The sequence below is a fragment of the Lycium ferocissimum genome, chromosome 2 (assembly GCF_029784015.1).
Source record: "Lycium ferocissimum isolate CSIRO_LF1 chromosome 2, AGI_CSIRO_Lferr_CH_V1, whole genome shotgun sequence".
In the NCBI taxonomy this organism is placed as follows: Eukaryota; Viridiplantae; Streptophyta; class Magnoliopsida; order Solanales; family Solanaceae; genus Lycium; species Lycium ferocissimum.
Window position 1 is genome coordinate 45,995,237 of NC_081343.1, and position 16,891 is coordinate 46,012,127.

The 16,891-nt window shown below is 34.0% G+C and overlaps 3 protein-coding genes across 4 annotated transcripts; all 3 read right to left on the minus strand.

Moving 5' to 3' along the window:
* Positions 1 to 199: 199 nt before the first annotated feature.
* On the minus strand, positions 200 to 4,414 carry LOC132048114 (uncharacterized). 2 transcript variants are annotated; one of them, XM_059439043.1, is made up of 4 exons: positions 4,020 to 4,414; positions 3,476 to 3,655; positions 3,210 to 3,311; positions 200 to 452 (listed from the first exon to the last, which is right to left on the minus strand). In XM_059439043.1, exons 1-4 carry the CDS (start codon positions 4,092 to 4,094, stop codon positions 321 to 323), a joined length of 489 nt encoding a protein of 162 aa, XP_059295026.1. In that variant the 5' UTR covers positions 4,095 to 4,414; the 3' UTR covers positions 200 to 320. The 2 variants fall into 2 exon arrangements, with proteins under 2 accessions (XP_059295026.1, XP_059295025.1); XM_059439042.1 differs by having other exon boundaries at positions 3,476 to 3,661; positions 4,020 to 4,409.
* Positions 4,415 to 7,288: 2,874 nt separating this feature from the next.
* LOC132040302 (vacuolar iron transporter homolog 2-like) lies at positions 7,289 to 10,054 on the minus strand. The gene has a single exon (XM_059430944.1). The coding sequence runs from the start codon at positions 8,223 to 8,225 to the stop codon at positions 7,419 to 7,421; it is 807 nt and encodes a 268-aa protein (XP_059286927.1). The 5' UTR covers positions 8,226 to 10,054; the 3' UTR covers positions 7,289 to 7,418.
* Positions 10,055 to 10,199: 145 nt separating this feature from the next.
* Positions 10,200 to 12,214, minus strand: LOC132040313 (uncharacterized). The gene is made up of 3 exons (XM_059430954.1): positions 11,722 to 12,214; positions 11,047 to 11,163; positions 10,200 to 10,463 (listed from the first exon to the last, which is right to left on the minus strand). The coding sequence occupies exons 1-3, from the start codon at positions 12,061 to 12,063 to the stop codon at positions 10,386 to 10,388; spliced, it is 537 nt and encodes a 178-aa protein (XP_059286937.1). The 5' UTR covers positions 12,064 to 12,214; the 3' UTR covers positions 10,200 to 10,385.
* Positions 12,215 to 16,891: the final 4,677 nt, after the last annotated feature.

The following is a 16,891-nucleotide window of genomic DNA, read 5'->3' on the forward strand; positions in this document are numbered from 1 at the left end:
GTTAGAGTATATATGTATGTAACATATATGTATCTATAATATCTTTTGGAAAAAGGCCAAAAACAACTTTTGCTAGTAATAATCTTGCTATAATCTATTATAAGGGGCATTAACAGTGCTATTTATGAAAATTCCCCTTTTGGATTTGTCATCGAATATAAATATGATGGGCCAGAATCACAAGCCATCCACTTGAAGCTACAAGTCTAAATTTATCTTCGTGTATCAAATGCAAAAGATATCTCAATTCTCTTCATGTATCAAATGCAAGCTTAAACAACAAAACGCAAGTACTGGAAATTACATTCACATTCAGACTTTTAATTACATCCCAAATGGAGCCAGCCAAGGCGCCATTTTCTGTAGGATTTCCTTCTAATTTTAGCATCGCCAACAGCTTTATCTGTTTTTCCGGTACTTAAAGATGCAGCTTCAGTAATCAAGGCTTCTTCCTGCAAAAAAACAATATTAACTAGCCATTTACTCTATATTCTAGTCGCTAATTAAATGCTTTTATGCTTCATCTAAAGCAGTGTTATATGCTTATTAATCAGACAGGCCAAAAAAAAAAGTGCTTCTTATTTCTCTAACTAGACGGCGGCACGGGCCCAACACTTTAGATTATAGTGCATCTATGTGTATGTAGTTGTGTTTGAATAGTGATTATGGGGTGCACTTTTTTTTTTTTTTTTTTTGGGTTTCACTATTTTTATGCATATAATATATATACATATACTATGTTCAAAACATGATTAATATAACATTGTAGTTTGTGCTCCGTATCTAAAACTTTATTATATTAGTGTTTGCTACGAATACAAAGTCTGCACTTTTTTTTTAACATTATATTTTTTTTTAATATGGGGTTCAATTTTTTTTTTTTTTTTTGATATTGCTTGATTTTGTTAATATAGGGTCTACTTTTTTTTTTCCATGAGTTTGGAGATGGTGAGTTCCACTTTTTTTTTTCTTCCTTTTTTTTATTTTTTTTTAGATTGCTCGGTGTTATTTAGTATGGGACGCCCCCCCCCCCCCCTTTTTTTTTTTAAGGGACAACGGACGACGAAGCATGGGTCTAAACCCATGCTTTATATAGTTTTTTTATTTTTTTTTATATTGCTTGGTGTTGTTTAGTATCGGGTCCACCCTTTATGGGGTGCACTTTTTTTTTTTTTTAACATTATATTTTTTTTAATATGGGGTTCACTTTTTTTTTTTTTTGATATTGCTTGATTTTGTTAATATGGGGTCCACTTTTTTTTCCCCATGAGTTTGAAGATGGTGAGTTTCACTTTTTTTTCTTTCTTTTTTTTTAATTTTTTTTATATTGCTTGGTGTTATTTAGTATGGGGCCCACCCCCTCCCCCCCCCCCCCCTTTTTTTTTTTTTTTTTTTAAGGGACAACGGACGACGAAGCATGGGTCTAAACCCGTGCTTTATATAGTTTCTTCTTTTATTTTTTTTATTTTTTTATATTGCTTGGTGTTGTTTAGTATGGGGCCCACCCTTTTGGACATTATTAGTTTTCACTATTTTTCACTATTTTTATGCATATATATATATATATATATATATATACTATGTTCAAAACACGATTAATATAACATTGTAGTTTGTGCTCCGTATCTAAAATTTTATTATATTAGTGTTTGCTACGAATACAAAGTCTGCACTTTGTTTTTTACATTGTTTGTTTTTTTAATATGGGATTCACTTTTTTTTTTATATTGCTTGATTTGTTAATATGGGGTCCACTTTTTTTTCCTTGAGTTTGGAGATGGTGGGTTCCACTTTGTTTGTGCTCCGTATTTAAAACTTTATTATATTAATGTTTGCTACGAATACAAACTCTGCACTTTGTTTTTGACATTGTTTGTTTTTTTAATATGGGGTTCACTTTTTTTTTATTGCTTGATTTTGTTAATATGGGGTCCTTTTTTTTTTCTCTGTGAGTTTGGAGATGGTGGGTTCCACTTTTTTTTACTTCTTTTTTTTTTTTTTTAAATATTGGTTGGTGTTTTTTTTTTTTAATATTGGTTGGTGTTTAATATGAGGACCACACTTTTTTTTTTTAACGGACGACGAAGCATGGGTGTAAACCCATGCTTCTATATAATTGCTTGATTTTGTTAATATGGGTCCACTTTTTTTTTCTCCGTGAGTTTGGAGATGGTGGGTTCCACTTTGTTTGTGCTCCGTATCTAAAACTTTATTATATTAGTGTTTGCTACGAATACAAAGTCTGCACTTTGTTTTTGACATTGTTTATTTTTTTAATATGGGGTTCATGCGTTTTTTTATATTACTTGATTTTGTTAATATGGGGTCCACTTTTTTTTTCTCCGTGAGTTTGGAGATGGTGGGTTCCACTTTTTTTTACTTTTTTTTTTTTAATATTGGTTGGTGTTTAATTTGGGGACCAGACTTTTTTTTTTTTAATGCTTAACGGACGACTCCGTGAGTTTGAAGATGGTGGGTTTCACTTTGTTTGTGCTCCGTATCTAAAATTTTATTATATTAGTGTTTGCTACGAATACAAAGTATGCACTTTGTTTTTGACATTGTTTGTTTTTTTAATATGGGATTCACTTTTTTTTATATTGCTTGATTTTGTTAATATGGGGTCCACTTTTTTTTTTCTCCGTGAGTTTGGAGATGGTGGGTTTCACTTTTTTTTTAAAAAAATATTGATTGGTGTTTTTTTTTTTTTTTTTAATATTGTTTGTTGTTTAATATGGATACCACACTTTTTTTTTTTTAATGCTTAACGGGGTGGGACGGATGACGATCATGTCTGGCCCTTCCTGGGTCTGGATCACAGTATACCGGCGACTTTGTCCTTGAATTCATTCTATTTCATATCCACCGATCCGTGGAAGAGATAAAATTTTTGTCATGATTCGTGAACTAATGGACTCTCTAATTTTTTTTTCATAATTGAAAATTCGAGGTTGAAATGTATATGTGATATTGCTATAAAGCGCATTTTATTTAATGATAAGGTTATTAATCAACAAAGAAAAATTAAAATTCTTAAAAGATGAGATCAATTCAGAAGCATTTATTTATTAGTTTTAAATATCACCCGTGCTTCTATATAGTTAGAAAAAAGAAATGCTTCTGATTTCTCCAAAAAGTCAAACATATTAATAAAAAAATAAATCCCACTTATAAAAGCGACTAATATTAGGGACCATATTGTTATTTACCTCGAGTTGTTTCTGTTTGAAATTGGCCTTTTCGTCTTTGTCATCCCTTGACTTTGATGAGCTAGACCTTGATGTGTTCCCTTCATCCATTTCTAAGCTTAGCTGCAAGGAAAGAACACAAGAACATACATCAACATCATATATAATTCCGAATTAATACAATATTATTACTAGTAGGAGTATATATTATGGTTATATAAATTAATCAATGTTACGTTGTAGCCATGATTATTTTTCCCGGTGTAATAATTTTCTAGTAAATTAACCTTTAAAATTCGGTTCTCGAGTGCAGTGAGGCGCTCTATAAGTGTGCCTTTGTGATTAACCTCTTCCAGTGCAGATGATAGACTCAGAGTTTTGCAGTACTCATCCTCTTCTTCTGTTTTCTTTATAATGACACTAGCTGAGAAATTTCTTCCTGACAGCCCATGTTTCTCTTCCAGAATCTGTAGCTACATACAAATATATATCACCATTTTATTCAATACTAAAAAAACATGAATTAGCAGGCAAATTCTTTATAGCTAAACAGCAAATTCTTTATAGCTAAACAACAAAATCCATTGCTAATCCTATTTAACATGGACTATAAAAAAATTATGTTAGTTATGACTATGAGCAATATAATGTCAGATTAGCGACAAAGCACATAGTTAATTTCGGTTTCTTTGTAGCGATTCAAGGACTCATAGAGATTGTTCACGACTTTCATATATATACGAATTTGGTATTACAGAGTTATAAGTTTCATTATCAGAGGAGATTCAAATAAAATTGACATAGTTTAGTGAAAAAGAAAAAAGAACTTACCAGGAAATCCAGGCGATCCAATCTTGGAATAACAGGCAAGGAAGAAACTAAGTCTTTATTCTCTTGCTGCTTCATTTTTTTTTTTTTCTATAACTAGAAAACGGAGCTCTACTCCGTATTTATTATACGTGTTGTATGTGTGTATAGCAAAAATTTATGATTTAATTACTTTCTATAGATGTGGACACTACCGTTCTTGAATATTTGGATGGCAAATCTAGCTAAGTTTTTAAAGATGGTGAAGAAGCAGTTGGTAATAATGATTAACAGAAGCTCAACTAAAAGTGAATTGTGAAAGCGATGGGAGTTGGGTTATTAATTAATAGGCATATCCCATGCCATACTCTTTTGTCACCATTTATGATTCATCATTGCTCTTTGACTTGTAGATTTTTTCTTTTTAATGTTTTCTTTTCTCCTTTGGATTCTTATCTCGTCGTGGCCTATAAAATATACACTAGTATGTGGAGTAGTATCTATCTCAATGACGTTGAAAAAAATAATTAAAAAACGCATCTGAACGACGTGCCTGTTTCTCTCCCTATAGCTCGTTACGAATACGTGCACCTTTTTCTCGAGTCTTGACAAGGAAGCAGCTTAATTGTGTCATTATTTGTTCTGACCATATTGTTACTATGAGTTTTTAAAGAGTTGTTCACAATTACGCAATCACGCAATTTGAATATATTTAGACCAAATTGAAGTTGGTAACTTAATTGGAAAGATACTAGACACATGTTAGAACTTATAGGCGAATCCAGAATTTCAAGAGAAAAAGTGTATTTAGTAGGGTTCGATCCCACAACTTTAAGGGATTAAACCCAGCACTTAACCAACGCTCCACTCAATCTAGTTTGACCATGTGTTCCTTAAGTTAATATTAGATATATTTTAAGGATTATATACATAATATACCTAGTTTATTACCGGGTAGCTCACTACTTTAATTTTTTTTATATATATATATATCGCCCCGCTATCATGTAAGAACCACCCAACTTAGGCAAAGCATCTTCTCATCAGATGTTCATAAGAATAAGTTTTATATCATTCTTCTTTATATTCCGGAAGTTAAGGTGTATGCCATCTTCCGTATATTTATCCTTTTTGATCATCTACAGGCTGGAGTCACAACCTAGCTAACTCCATCGTAACCATTATGGTGTAGGAACCTTTGATTTAAAACAAAAAGAAGAAGAAGTCAAACCAGTTCATGAAATAAATTATATCAATATATTACAATGAAGCGAAAAAAATATACTATTAATTAAGAGTATGTCAAAGACATATAACATACGCTTATTACGTTGGTGCGCTATTTTCTTTTCCGCACACGTCTCTTTTGTACTACTAAGAAGTTACTAGGCCAAAAAAATAAGAAATAGCATAATAATTTTACGCATCGCTTGATGCCTATTCTAAAGAATGGTCAACAATCAAAATGCTAAGACCGCTTTGGTTTGGGATATTTCACGTGTTTTCATTGATTATACCAGAACGCCAAATCTTATAGCTTTTACTTCTAAAACTGATCATTTTAATCAACCATGCTGAAAAATCCTTTTTTTATGTTATCAAAACAATTTTTTATTATTTAATTTAAATGGACGCGGAGGTAGCATACCTCTATCAGTTACATCTTCTGGAAGAAAATCTTATCAAATAAACTAGCTAGCTTGTCTGTAAAGTATTTGCAGGAGATATTCGTCAATATTCAACAATAAGATTCTTAGCTGGCTAAAATAGTTGTGCATCGCACAAGCCTATCATTACCCAAGGAGCGTAGCACACGGCAATTAATTGTTGAGTTGCTGGAAATTCCTTTTTATTTTGGATGAAAAAGTTCTTTTGAATCAGTTACTATAAGTACATCATTGTTCTCTCGTTGTTACTGCTTATGTTTTAGGATCACTTTAAAGACCTAACTTTAGATCTTGAATTTTCAACATATGAAAAAGAGGACGAGAAAGAAGAGGGTTCTACTTTATTGTACACTTTTCTTCCAACTAGCAATCTTCAAATGTTGTATTTTGCAATTTGTTACCAGTTGGATCGAGCTGAAATTTGGGTAGCAAGTTCACCTAGGATTCTCTTTTCGCTCTGAATGGTGGACTTGCATGTTTCTCTTCAAGTGAATTAAAATTTTTGGGAAAGGATCCCCTCCAGTAACTCTTCCTCCGGTTTTGTCCAATATCACTTGATTGTTGACACGTGTCACAAATTAACTCAATGAACCAGATTTTTCCAATACTAAAGTCCACACAACTATATATGATACACCCCTTCCTACTCTCTATATGCATCTATAACTAATGCCACTCGTTTTTTTAATTTTAAAACATTCTAGTGACATAAGACTCAAGCTTCCAGTTTCAAACTGTGAGAACACAAATGATTGTATCCTAAATTTTAAGGAGGATTTTTTCTGCTATATAATAATACTATGAAAACCTGCAAAATAATTGAGGAATTATAAGGAAATATAAAAAATTATGACTTAGAACTAATGCAATCATTTCGTAGCTTCTCAACTAATTACACTTCACAATATTCGGGTTGAAAAATTGAATTTTTTGATTTTAGAAAGCGCTTTGATTCTGAAAAGTTATAAACAAAGCATTTGAATTTATAAGGACCCAAGATCTTCGAATTAGTAAAAATACAGCTAAGTGATTGGTGAGATGCACCATCAATGGATGGACGTCTTCCTTGACGGCGTTGGAAGCGGCCGTGAAAATTAAAGCTATCGAATTGGCCACTATTTTTATTATAGACGGAGCGACGTTATTCATTTTAATGTTGAGAATGGGGAAGAAAAGGGGCTGTATGGTGTTGGAAAAATCTGGTTCATTAATTTAATTTTTGACACGTGTCAACAATCAAGTGATGTATTGGACAAAACTGGAGAAAGTGGTACTGGATGGGATCCTTTCCAATTTTTTCAAGTGATCTTCCTCAGTGTGCACGTGATTTACCATTACATCTCGTTGGTATTATTGTTTCTCCTTGTTTGGCACAAGTGTTCTAGTAGTAATATTTTGTAGGACTTTTACTTTGATACATGTAATAGAGCTTTTTGATGCCCCACAATATTTTGTGCTCGAGTTAGCAATTTAAAGTTAATGATTGATGATAATCCGTCCCGTTTGTTAATAAATTACCATTTCAGTATTCACAATTACTAATTTTTCCATCAATATTTGGAAATACTAAACTTCAGTACGAAGAATATTTCCAGTGATATATTGGTCTTACTAATTTTCGAACTTTCTACTCGAGTGAATTGAAGTTTATGTTTAGACACACCCAACTTCCACAATTTATTTTAACCTACAACCTCAAACGGAGTACTATTTCTTCTTTCAACTTCAACCAAATATTATCCAAACGTTTATGTAACTAATCATCATTATCAAAGGGCTTGAGCAAACCATATGTGATAGCCATTGAAATCCACCCTCCAATTAAAACTCTCATAGCTGATATCTTAACTGATGAACCACCAAGATAAGCTCCAAATCCCCCAAATAAACACAGTGCCAAAGATGCTACAATCACCATCACAACAACCCTAATTCTGTTTTCACTCACCAACAGAGCTGGCACCATAGGAACAAAAGCTCCACATAGGAAAGCCAGAGACGACGCTGCAGCAGCCTTCACTGGACTAGGCAGTGGCTCTAATTTTCTCTCATCGTCCTGTTTTGACTCCTCCATCATGGTTCTTCTTGCATCAATTTCCATAACTCTTATCATGGGAGATCTTGCAGGTGTCAAACAATGTGCCTGTACTTGCACAGGTGATTCATATAACACCTTTCCACCTTGCTTGTTTTCTGCAATAATTGGATTACTGCAAACTATCTGAATCTTCGTTTTGTATCCACCATCGTCTCCTTTTAACTCGTTCTCCAATTGACATTTGTCAGTAATGGACTTTGCAATGTCTCGTTGAGTTGATACAGAGACAAACTCTCCAACAGCCATGCTACAGGCACCTGCAAGAGCTCCACCTATTCCAGAAAGTACCATAGACCGTTGATCTTGATCTTTAGCTGCACCGACACCGAGCATCAAGGATGTAGTGGAAATCAATCCATCATTTGCTCCTAGGATAGCTGCTCGAAGCCATTGAGCTCGTGCTAGTTTCTTTGAAGTTTTCTCTTCCTCCTGGGGACAGGTCACAATTGACTGAGGGGAATCCATGATTTAATGAATGGGAGTGTGGCTTTTAGCTTTAGGCACACTCGTATAGCGTGGAACCAATATGTAGGAATGCAGTGCATAAAGAATGAATAGTCATATCCAAGAATCATCTCTACTTTGGTGGCACCGTGGGAAAAAACAAGCTGATACGTTAAAACCCAGAAGAACCAACATAAGCCCATACGTGTTCTTCTTACTTATGCCAAGAAGGAGACATCAAACTATACAGACAACAATCAACTGCAAATAAAAAGTAAGTTTGTATTGTTTGTTGCTCCAATTAGAGGAAACCTCGAGCATCATTTTGTCTCGTTCTAACTAACACATCATCCAAACCAAATTTTATAAATCGTTCCATTCAATCAACATCTTGAATCTTCATCAATATGTAGAGAAAAGTAATGTATAGTGATGTAGATGGATTTTTCTCCAGTATGACGTCCTCGATCAGTTGGCACCACGTAGTAGATTTAATTGTGGGGGCAAAGGAGAAAATTCAGAGCCCACTGCAATTAAAGCATGCAGCAAGGAAACCGCTTGAATGGCTGCCTCACGCGAACTAAAACGAACCTACTTTTGCATATGAGGTATTACATACTTTAGCACTAACATCGGTGAGCTGTTCAACTTGGAAAATATGCACTTCAAGAAAATGTTTCTGATAGAATAATGGTTACAATAGTCTCTTCAAACAAGAGAATCAACTCCTATAAGGCTATAAATGTATCAGTTGGACTCGTCCCTATCATAAATTGAGACGTTCATTACAAAGGAAAGCAGCTCAGCCAGACATTGACTACCTTAGGAAAGAGGAAGGATGATTATTATAGAAATTAATTTGTACATTTATCTTGAATAAACGAGTAAACAACACTTGAAACTGGAAAGAAAGAACAAACTAATGTGCAGGATATAGTTCTGCTCCTTAACGTACTTTTCCATTCTCATCATAAATCTACCATTAAAAGATTTGACATCACAACTCACACTTCTCACCATCTTGCGTCCAAGAGCCAATTAGTTTGCGAGCAAGCACTATGCATTTATATTCAGAAAAACAAGATGTCTTACATCTATGCCGAAGTTATTTTCCAATGGAAAGACAGAAAAATCCCGCACCAGGGACAAAAGTTGTCATGTACATGATGATATATGACGTTGCTTCTCTATCTCTTTGCTCCTTCAGCTAAGTCAAGCAACCTTTTGAGAAATGGAATGAAGGACAAGGGAAGATACAAAATATTGCGAAACAATCATTTCTCTTTTTGACTCACCTACATGACTTTCCCCAGAAATGTTCTGAACCAGACACTACAAAAAGGTGATAGAATCAGTAAAGTCAACTAATGTAAACACATGTAAGGGGCAGACTTCATATGAGAAGAACTATTGATCCTGTTTCAAAGAAATGAATTATAAAAATTACATTGCAGTACCATACCATTCTGTAAATATTAATCAATCGACTCCAAAAACACGTGAATTGTTGGTTTCTTTGGTAGGAACACTATAAAACAAAAGAGAAATATGAGGCAAACAGTATGTTTTAAGATGCAAGAACAAAGAAGACATATATGCCTGTAGAAAATAACAGAACTTTTAGTGCTTTCTTGTATCCTTAACTTTATTTCCTATAATATTTGACTGAAGATGAGTTTAAGGGAGCGACATGAATAGTGAGGACTCATAGCTAACCCAACTTGATTGGGATTGAGGCTTAGTTGTTGTTGCATAATAATAATAAAAGGAGAGAGTATGTGCTGACATATCATCATCTTCTGGGAGTGTAACTAACAAAGAAACTATATGAATACGATTTTCGACTATTTGTGAATTATTAGCAAAGTCGATAAGTTAAAAGTTAGAAAAGCAACATTGTGAATAACTCCTTATGCCAAATGGTCGGCACGTAGCTTGTCTAATCACCAACTGATAAACTGATTTTGCAAAATGAAAGATGGAGACGGTAACATCTACTGATCCAAGACTTTTAGATAAGTATTAAACACAAATTAATATACTGGAATAAGAGGTGTTGAGAAGACAGAAATTTGTACACTATTTTGCCCTAGGAAATAGTTAACCCTGAGAAAGTATCCATTTGCCATAATGATGTCTTCTGGAAACAACCATCAAAATCCGAAAAATGCAAATTCGATGTTACATATATCCATCTCTACGGTCTTGTTCCTCTGCCTCCTTGTTAGCAACTTGTACTGATTTGAACCAAAGGAATGCCTGGACAATGTTCTAGTCAGCTAAAGTACATAGAAGAATCCCATGCTATTGCAAGAAGCAGTATTTTAATCAAAATGAATCCAACAACAACAAAAGACCAGCCATCAAGAAACCCTCTTCCATTTCCTCAATCCTATAAAAAAAAAAAAAGTTGGTTGCTGATAATTTGAAATAAGTAACTAGTTACCCGTTATCTTTAAAAAATCGCTAAATAGGCAGCAGATCTGGATTCCAATACCTCCAATTGTATTGAAGACAGAACTCGCTATAACCCGGGGCGGAGGTAGAGTATTATTTACTGGTTGGACGAACCCAATAGCTTTAGTTAGACTCTGTATTTGTATTAAAAAATCTGTTAAATACATATAAATATTTAATCACAAACTCATTAATTAAGACGAGCTATGGGTTCAGTGGCAGTTCAAAACCATAAACTTCAAATCCTATAACTCCATATTGGCATAGTTTTAGTTTTATCATTCAAAAATTTCAACTTAACCAAAAGGCACACTAAACCAAATCCAAACATACTAAAAAGTGCACATGCACATCATATATTAGAGAAGAAAACATATAAACTTACAGAAGTGGGAATGCCAGTGAAAGCAAAGAACCCAAGCACTGGAGCATAAAACACACTATCCGAGCCCAAAACTCCAAATACAGGTTTCTGATTCACATACTCGAAAACAGAACCAATCTGCACTCATAACCCAATAAACAAAACCATCAAGAATCAATCTTTATATAACCCCCAAAAGATATTCACCAAAAACATCGACAAAGTGTTTAATACATACTCCCTCTTTTTCAATTTGTTTGTATTACGTTTCTTTAGCCTGTTTAAAAAAGAATGCCTCTTTCATTTTTACCAACTCTTTAATTCCACTTTACACATAACATGTTTAAGAGCATAAGATTAAAAGGTATTTTAGTACATTCAACATATATTTAATTTAAGACCACAAGATTTAGCTAGTTTTGGATCAGATTTTGAAAATTTATCTTCAACTATCTATTTGGCCATGAAATTTGATCAGAGTTTGAAAATTTATCTTCAAAATGGCAGTTTTTGGGAGAAATTTCACTTTCCCTCACAAAACTTCAACTTTTTGTGCAAACAAAACTTCCAAATTTTCAAGTTTCAACTTCAAAATCTATGGCCAAACGGGTTGGTTTCGTAAACTAAGTGTCAAGTCAAAACCAGACAAACAAATTGAAACGGAGAGAGCGTGAAATTTGGAGATAAAGAATTCACCGCTGCAATAGCTGTGACAGCAGAAGCAAGCAAATAAACAATGAAGGGAAGTTGAAAGGTTGAAGAATCTTTCTGGGCTTCATTTCTAGCCCAAGGTGGAGGCTCATCTGTACCCGGTTTAGCCCATGTTGGAACTTCTTCTTCTTTTCCCTTTGATTTCTTAGCAGACCCTTCAGTAGCACCCACAACTACAAACCTACGATTTGTAAGTGAATTACTGTTTCTCTTGTAATAAGTTGAGGGGGATAATGGAATTGAATTGGGTAGTAATGGGTTGATAGTTCTTGAAGAATGGATAAGTGAAGGGGAATTGCAGAGAGATGAAGAAGTTAATGTTGCCATTTTTTTTTATTTTTTTTTGCAGAATAGATAATTATGGATTATAGTTTGGTTTACTATGGCATTGTCAATTGTGATTTGTGTGGGAATGTTGCTGTGTTTAGTTTCATGGTGGATTATGATTTATGGCTATGAGCTGTGAATAAGAGATGTAGGTTCACTCTAAAAAAATCTCTTTTTTCTGGAAAAAAAAAAAGTACTCTATTTGCTAAAAAATGTTCAAAGATAAAGACTTGTAGGCCTTTTTTTTTTTTTTGGGGGTAGAAATTTTTGATACCTTTCAGGAATTTTTTCAAGAGTCTAAACAATTTTGGAAAAAGTTGTTTAAACTTTTTTCTCAAAGAATTTGGTTTCGTCCACTCAAAAACAATAAACAATAAACAAATTCCTCTATTTCAATTCGTTTATCTTACCTCTTTTTTAATCTGTTTAAAAAATAATGCATTTTTTTTTTAGTAATTCTTTAATCTCAACTTTCCGCATAACATATTTAAGACCACAAGATTAAAAGTGCATTTTGGTACATTCTACATATTTTTAATTATGACTACAAGATTTAAAAGTCTCATTTACTTTCTTAAACTCCGTGTTAAGTCAAAACCAGTCAAACAAATTGAAACTGATGGAGTAATTATTGTACAAGCATAACTTCCTTTTTACACAAACATTTCCCTCCATAATCCTATCTCAAAATATTTGTCGTTTTTTTGGTTTACACGCCCTTTAAGAGACAATGATTAAAAGAGGTTTTTTACTACTTTAACCTTATTTATGTCTAAGCTATTATCTTTCTACATTAAATGTTCAAATCAATTTATGTGTTAATGAAGGATTTTGTAGTCTTCAAGAAAAATTCTACCAAGGGTGAAATAGGAAAAAGATGATTAATTATGTCTTGAACTTCAAAAATAATAAATAATTTGAAATAACTATTTTTAGTAATCACGACAAATATTTTGAGACTGAGGGAATAGCATTTTGCACCAAAATATATCTACTACAAGAAGGCATTTCCTGACCCATTCCAGGATTTAGGCCTTGTTATATCACCTACCCATTTGTCTGCTCTTGACGTTGTAGTTTGTTTGTTGGCCTTGTTGGGCCTGAGTGAAAAATTGACATTTTTTTGTGCGGATTGTCCTTCAAAGGCACTGGTCTTTAATTTCGGTCCCTCAAATGGGTGGTCTTTAATTTTTAGCCTTCGCCTAATATGTTGAGGTTCTGGGTTCGAACCTCAGCTCAGATAAAAAATAAAAAAATAAAAAAAATCTCAAGACAGAGGTTTGTAGCAAAGTTAGGCCTATTCGGGCAAAAGTTAGGCCTTAAGACAGAGGTTTATAAAATTTCAACTAAATAAAAAAAAAAAAAAAAAAAAAAAAAAAAAAGCCTGCTTGATGGCAAAATTCTGCCTTAAAGTAGAGTTTGAAACTCTGTTTCTGCCTTGCGAATCTAAAATCTACCTTGCAATTTTTTTTTTTATCTGAGCGGGGGTTCGAACTTGAAACCAAGAATTTTTTAGCGAAGGGAAAAAATTAAAGACCACCAATTTGAGGGACAAAAATTAAAGACCTCCCCCGAATAAGGACAACCGTGCAAATTGCCCGAACATATGCTGATGAGCCCATAATTGATTTGTCCACAGGCCTTCTCGAACAGGCAATTTGCATGATTGTCCTTATTCGGGAGTGGTCTTTAATTTTTATCCCTCAAATTGTTGGTCTTTTATTTTTGTTCTTCGCCTAAAACACTCCAAGGTTCTGGGTTCGAACCCCGGCTTAGTAAAAAAAAAATCGCAAGGTAGAATTTCATAGCAAAATTAGGCCTTAAGGCCTAACTTTTGTAGAATTCTAGAAGAGTGAAAAAACAAAATTTCTGCCTTGCAAAATTTCACAGGACAAACTTTTGCCTTAAGGCAGAATTTGCCTATATAAGGCATAACTAAATTCTATCTTAAGACAAAATTTGCCTTATAAGCGGGGGTTCGAACCCAAAACTTCAGATATTTTTGGTCACTTTTTTAAGTAAAGGACAAAAATTAAAGATTATCTCCTTTGAAATATAATCGGTGCAAAAAAATGTTCTGGTACTAAGGGCTAAACAACATCTAGTATCCCATTATTCTTTCAACTCTGCAAGCAATGTTATGCTTATTCAATTTCTAACAGCTGATTTCGTATTTAATCAACTACTATGAATTAATCATGACACATCAGCATAACCGAACAAAAGGAGTAAAAACTAACAAGGAGAAATAGTAAGAGCAATCCTTCATTGTGAGTTCAAGGAAAAACAAAATAGAATATTTTATACAATGCATGAATTTATTACTATCAGGGAACTGTAGGTTCAGTAGTACTCCATATTAACAGACTTAAAATTTTATATATAATATAAAATTAAGCATAAAAAAGGTTATGTGGTATTTCTCTATGGCCTAGAATCATATTTAGCTTTTTTCTCAATTTTTGACCTTTCTCCTAATTTTTTCCTTATTTTATCTATTTTTTAATTATTGCACAAGGCATTTACTCCCTGCAAATGAGGGGTTTCATGCCCCTCCACTATTTTAGTCTATACTTATTCCGAATTTATAGGTGCTTCAAATAATCTTAAATTGGAAGATTTATTTTTCCTTCTCTATGCAAGTCTCTACAAATTTCAAATTTTTCCACTATAATAGAGGCCAAGAATGCAAGAATGTATGTACAGCCAGATCTCTCTATAATGACACCTGCATATAATAACACTTCTCTATAACCAGTGGCGGATCCAGAATTTTCATTCGGGGGTTCGAAAAAAAAAAAGTTAAATATAAAAAATAATGTTGTGATGGGAATCAAACCTACGACGCTAGACACAATTTTGAACACCTTGGACCGCTTGAGCTAAGCTTTTGCTTTTATTCAGGGTGTTCAAAAGTTAATACATGCACATAAATACAGAAAATTTATCCTATACATACACTGTAATTTTTTGCCGAGGGTGTTGGGGTGAACACCCTTAGCCCTCTTTAAATCCTCCCCTGTCTATAGCATCCAACTTTTTTCGGAACCGATTTTCTATGTTATATTTTACTTCTCTATAACAACATTTCACTTATAACAGCAACTAGGGGTGTTCATGGTTCGGTTTGGGTCGGTTATTGATTAAAACCATAACTAAACCAATTTAGTCGGTTTTTAAATATCTAAAACCATAACCAATGTCACACCCCAACTTTTGATAGGGCATGATGGGCCGACCCTTACTTAAGGCCGAGCGAACCCGCTGGTTCTCGTTATACTCATAATCTTACTGGATTCTTAAATCATGAAATGAGTGCATAATGAAAGCTTTTCAAATAAAACATGCTTTTCGGCTTTCTCAAATCAAATAAAATTTGTAATCATATGAAATTTGTAACATAATGCATAATGATACATCGGCTTACGGAAGCCGCTTACAAGGCCGACATGTTATATACGTGACTCGTCCGCAAAGTCTCTAACATAAATCAAGATACCATAACATGGATACTCGACTCGGCAACACTCGAATGAAATGGAGCTCGTCAATCCGGTACCGGGACATCTTCTACTAATATCCTCTACTCATCCGTATACACTCGCGTGGCATGAAACGCGGCGTCCGCGTAAGGGACGTCAGTACGAATAATGTACTGAGTATGTAAGGCATGAATAACGACATAATATAGATATAAAAGGGAACATGGAATAAAGGAGATAACATGTACATCTGGATGTCCCATAAGGCGGATGTCATGCATGCTTAGCCTTAAAAAAACATTTTATACATATAGATAGTGCCATGCCCGGCCATTAAGGCTCGGTGTCATATATATAGTATCATGCCCGGCCATTAAGGCTCGGTGTTATCATCATTAGCCCGCGTCCGGGCCTCCCGCGTCGGGGGCAATATCATAACATGCCCACTGCAGTGGTGTGCACATCTACGTGCCAAAAAAAAGAAGGAAGCGAACACCTTACATACATATATATAATATCATCATCATAACGTACCCGACCTTTTCAGGACTCGGTGTGTAACGTACCCGGCCCTTTCGGGACTCGGTGTGTAATACCAACTGATCTGTGGTTGCCTGATAGGTGCGATGCCGACCGACTATAGCGCGGCTCGTGTGTAAAATACATACATATATATAAAGCATGCATGAGAGCCAAATAAAAGCTATGACTTTATCGGAGTGACGTAAGGTCGGTAACCTCCGATTTATATTATGGAGCAATCATCATCGCTATATCTCACCTTGAAGGAACTATTATTATAAGGCGAGATCAACAACAATGAATAAAAATCAAGAAAATCACGAAAATAACTCAACATTCTCATATTCACATTGAAATCATAAGCTTGGGACTTTTAAACATGAAATAATCATCATCGTCGTTATCATCATAGAAACATTCTCATCTTTGGCATCGTCATTAACATTGTAAAAACATGTCCATTGTTATTGTCATAAAAGCTTATAGAATCATAAATCTTTGACTCGAAAAATAGGGACATTTTGGAAAATATTTATGGATTATCAAAAAAGAAGTCATGCCTTTGAATCATGAATTCTATGAATCATGAATTTCTAGCTTTTGAGAATAAGAATATTCTTGGAAAACATTTATGGATTCACATAAAGGGATCGTGGGACATTTGGAAAACATCTATTGGATTCATAAGAAAGGAATCATGCCTTTAGAAGAAAGGGACTAGCCTTAACATACCTGTTCAACCTCTAGTTATCCACACTTATTCATCAGAATTCGTGAGTCTACATTTAAGAGGATTCACACTATCATTAGACTCATCATAGTAT

Coding starts and splice junctions, on each gene's coding strand:
- LOC132048114 (XM_059439042.1), bottom strand. CDS start 4,094: ATGAAGCAGCAAGAGAATAAAGACTTAGTTTCTTCCTTGCCTGTTATT. Junction 3,662..4,019: donor TGGATCGCCTGGATTTCCTG/GTAAGTTCTTTT, acceptor ATTTGTATGTAG/CTACAGATTCTGGAAGAGAA. Junction 453..3,209: donor TCAAACAGAAACAACTCGAG/GTAAATAACAAT, acceptor GTTTTTTTGCAG/GAAGAAGCCTTGATTACTGA.
- LOC132040302 (XM_059430944.1), bottom strand. CDS start 8,225: ATGGATTCCCCTCAGTCAATTGTGACCTGTCCCCAGGAGGAAGAGAAA.
- LOC132040313 (XM_059430954.1), bottom strand. CDS start 12,063: ATGGCAACATTAACTTCTTCATCTCTCTGCAATTCCCCTTCACTTATC. Junction 11,164..11,721: donor CTGTCACAGCTATTGCAGCG/GTGAATTCTTTA, acceptor TTATGAGTGCAG/ATTGGTTCTGTTTTCGAGTA. Junction 10,464..11,046: donor TCACTGGCATTCCCACTTCT/GTAAGTTTATAT, acceptor AACATTGTCCAG/GCATTCCTTTGGTTCAAATC.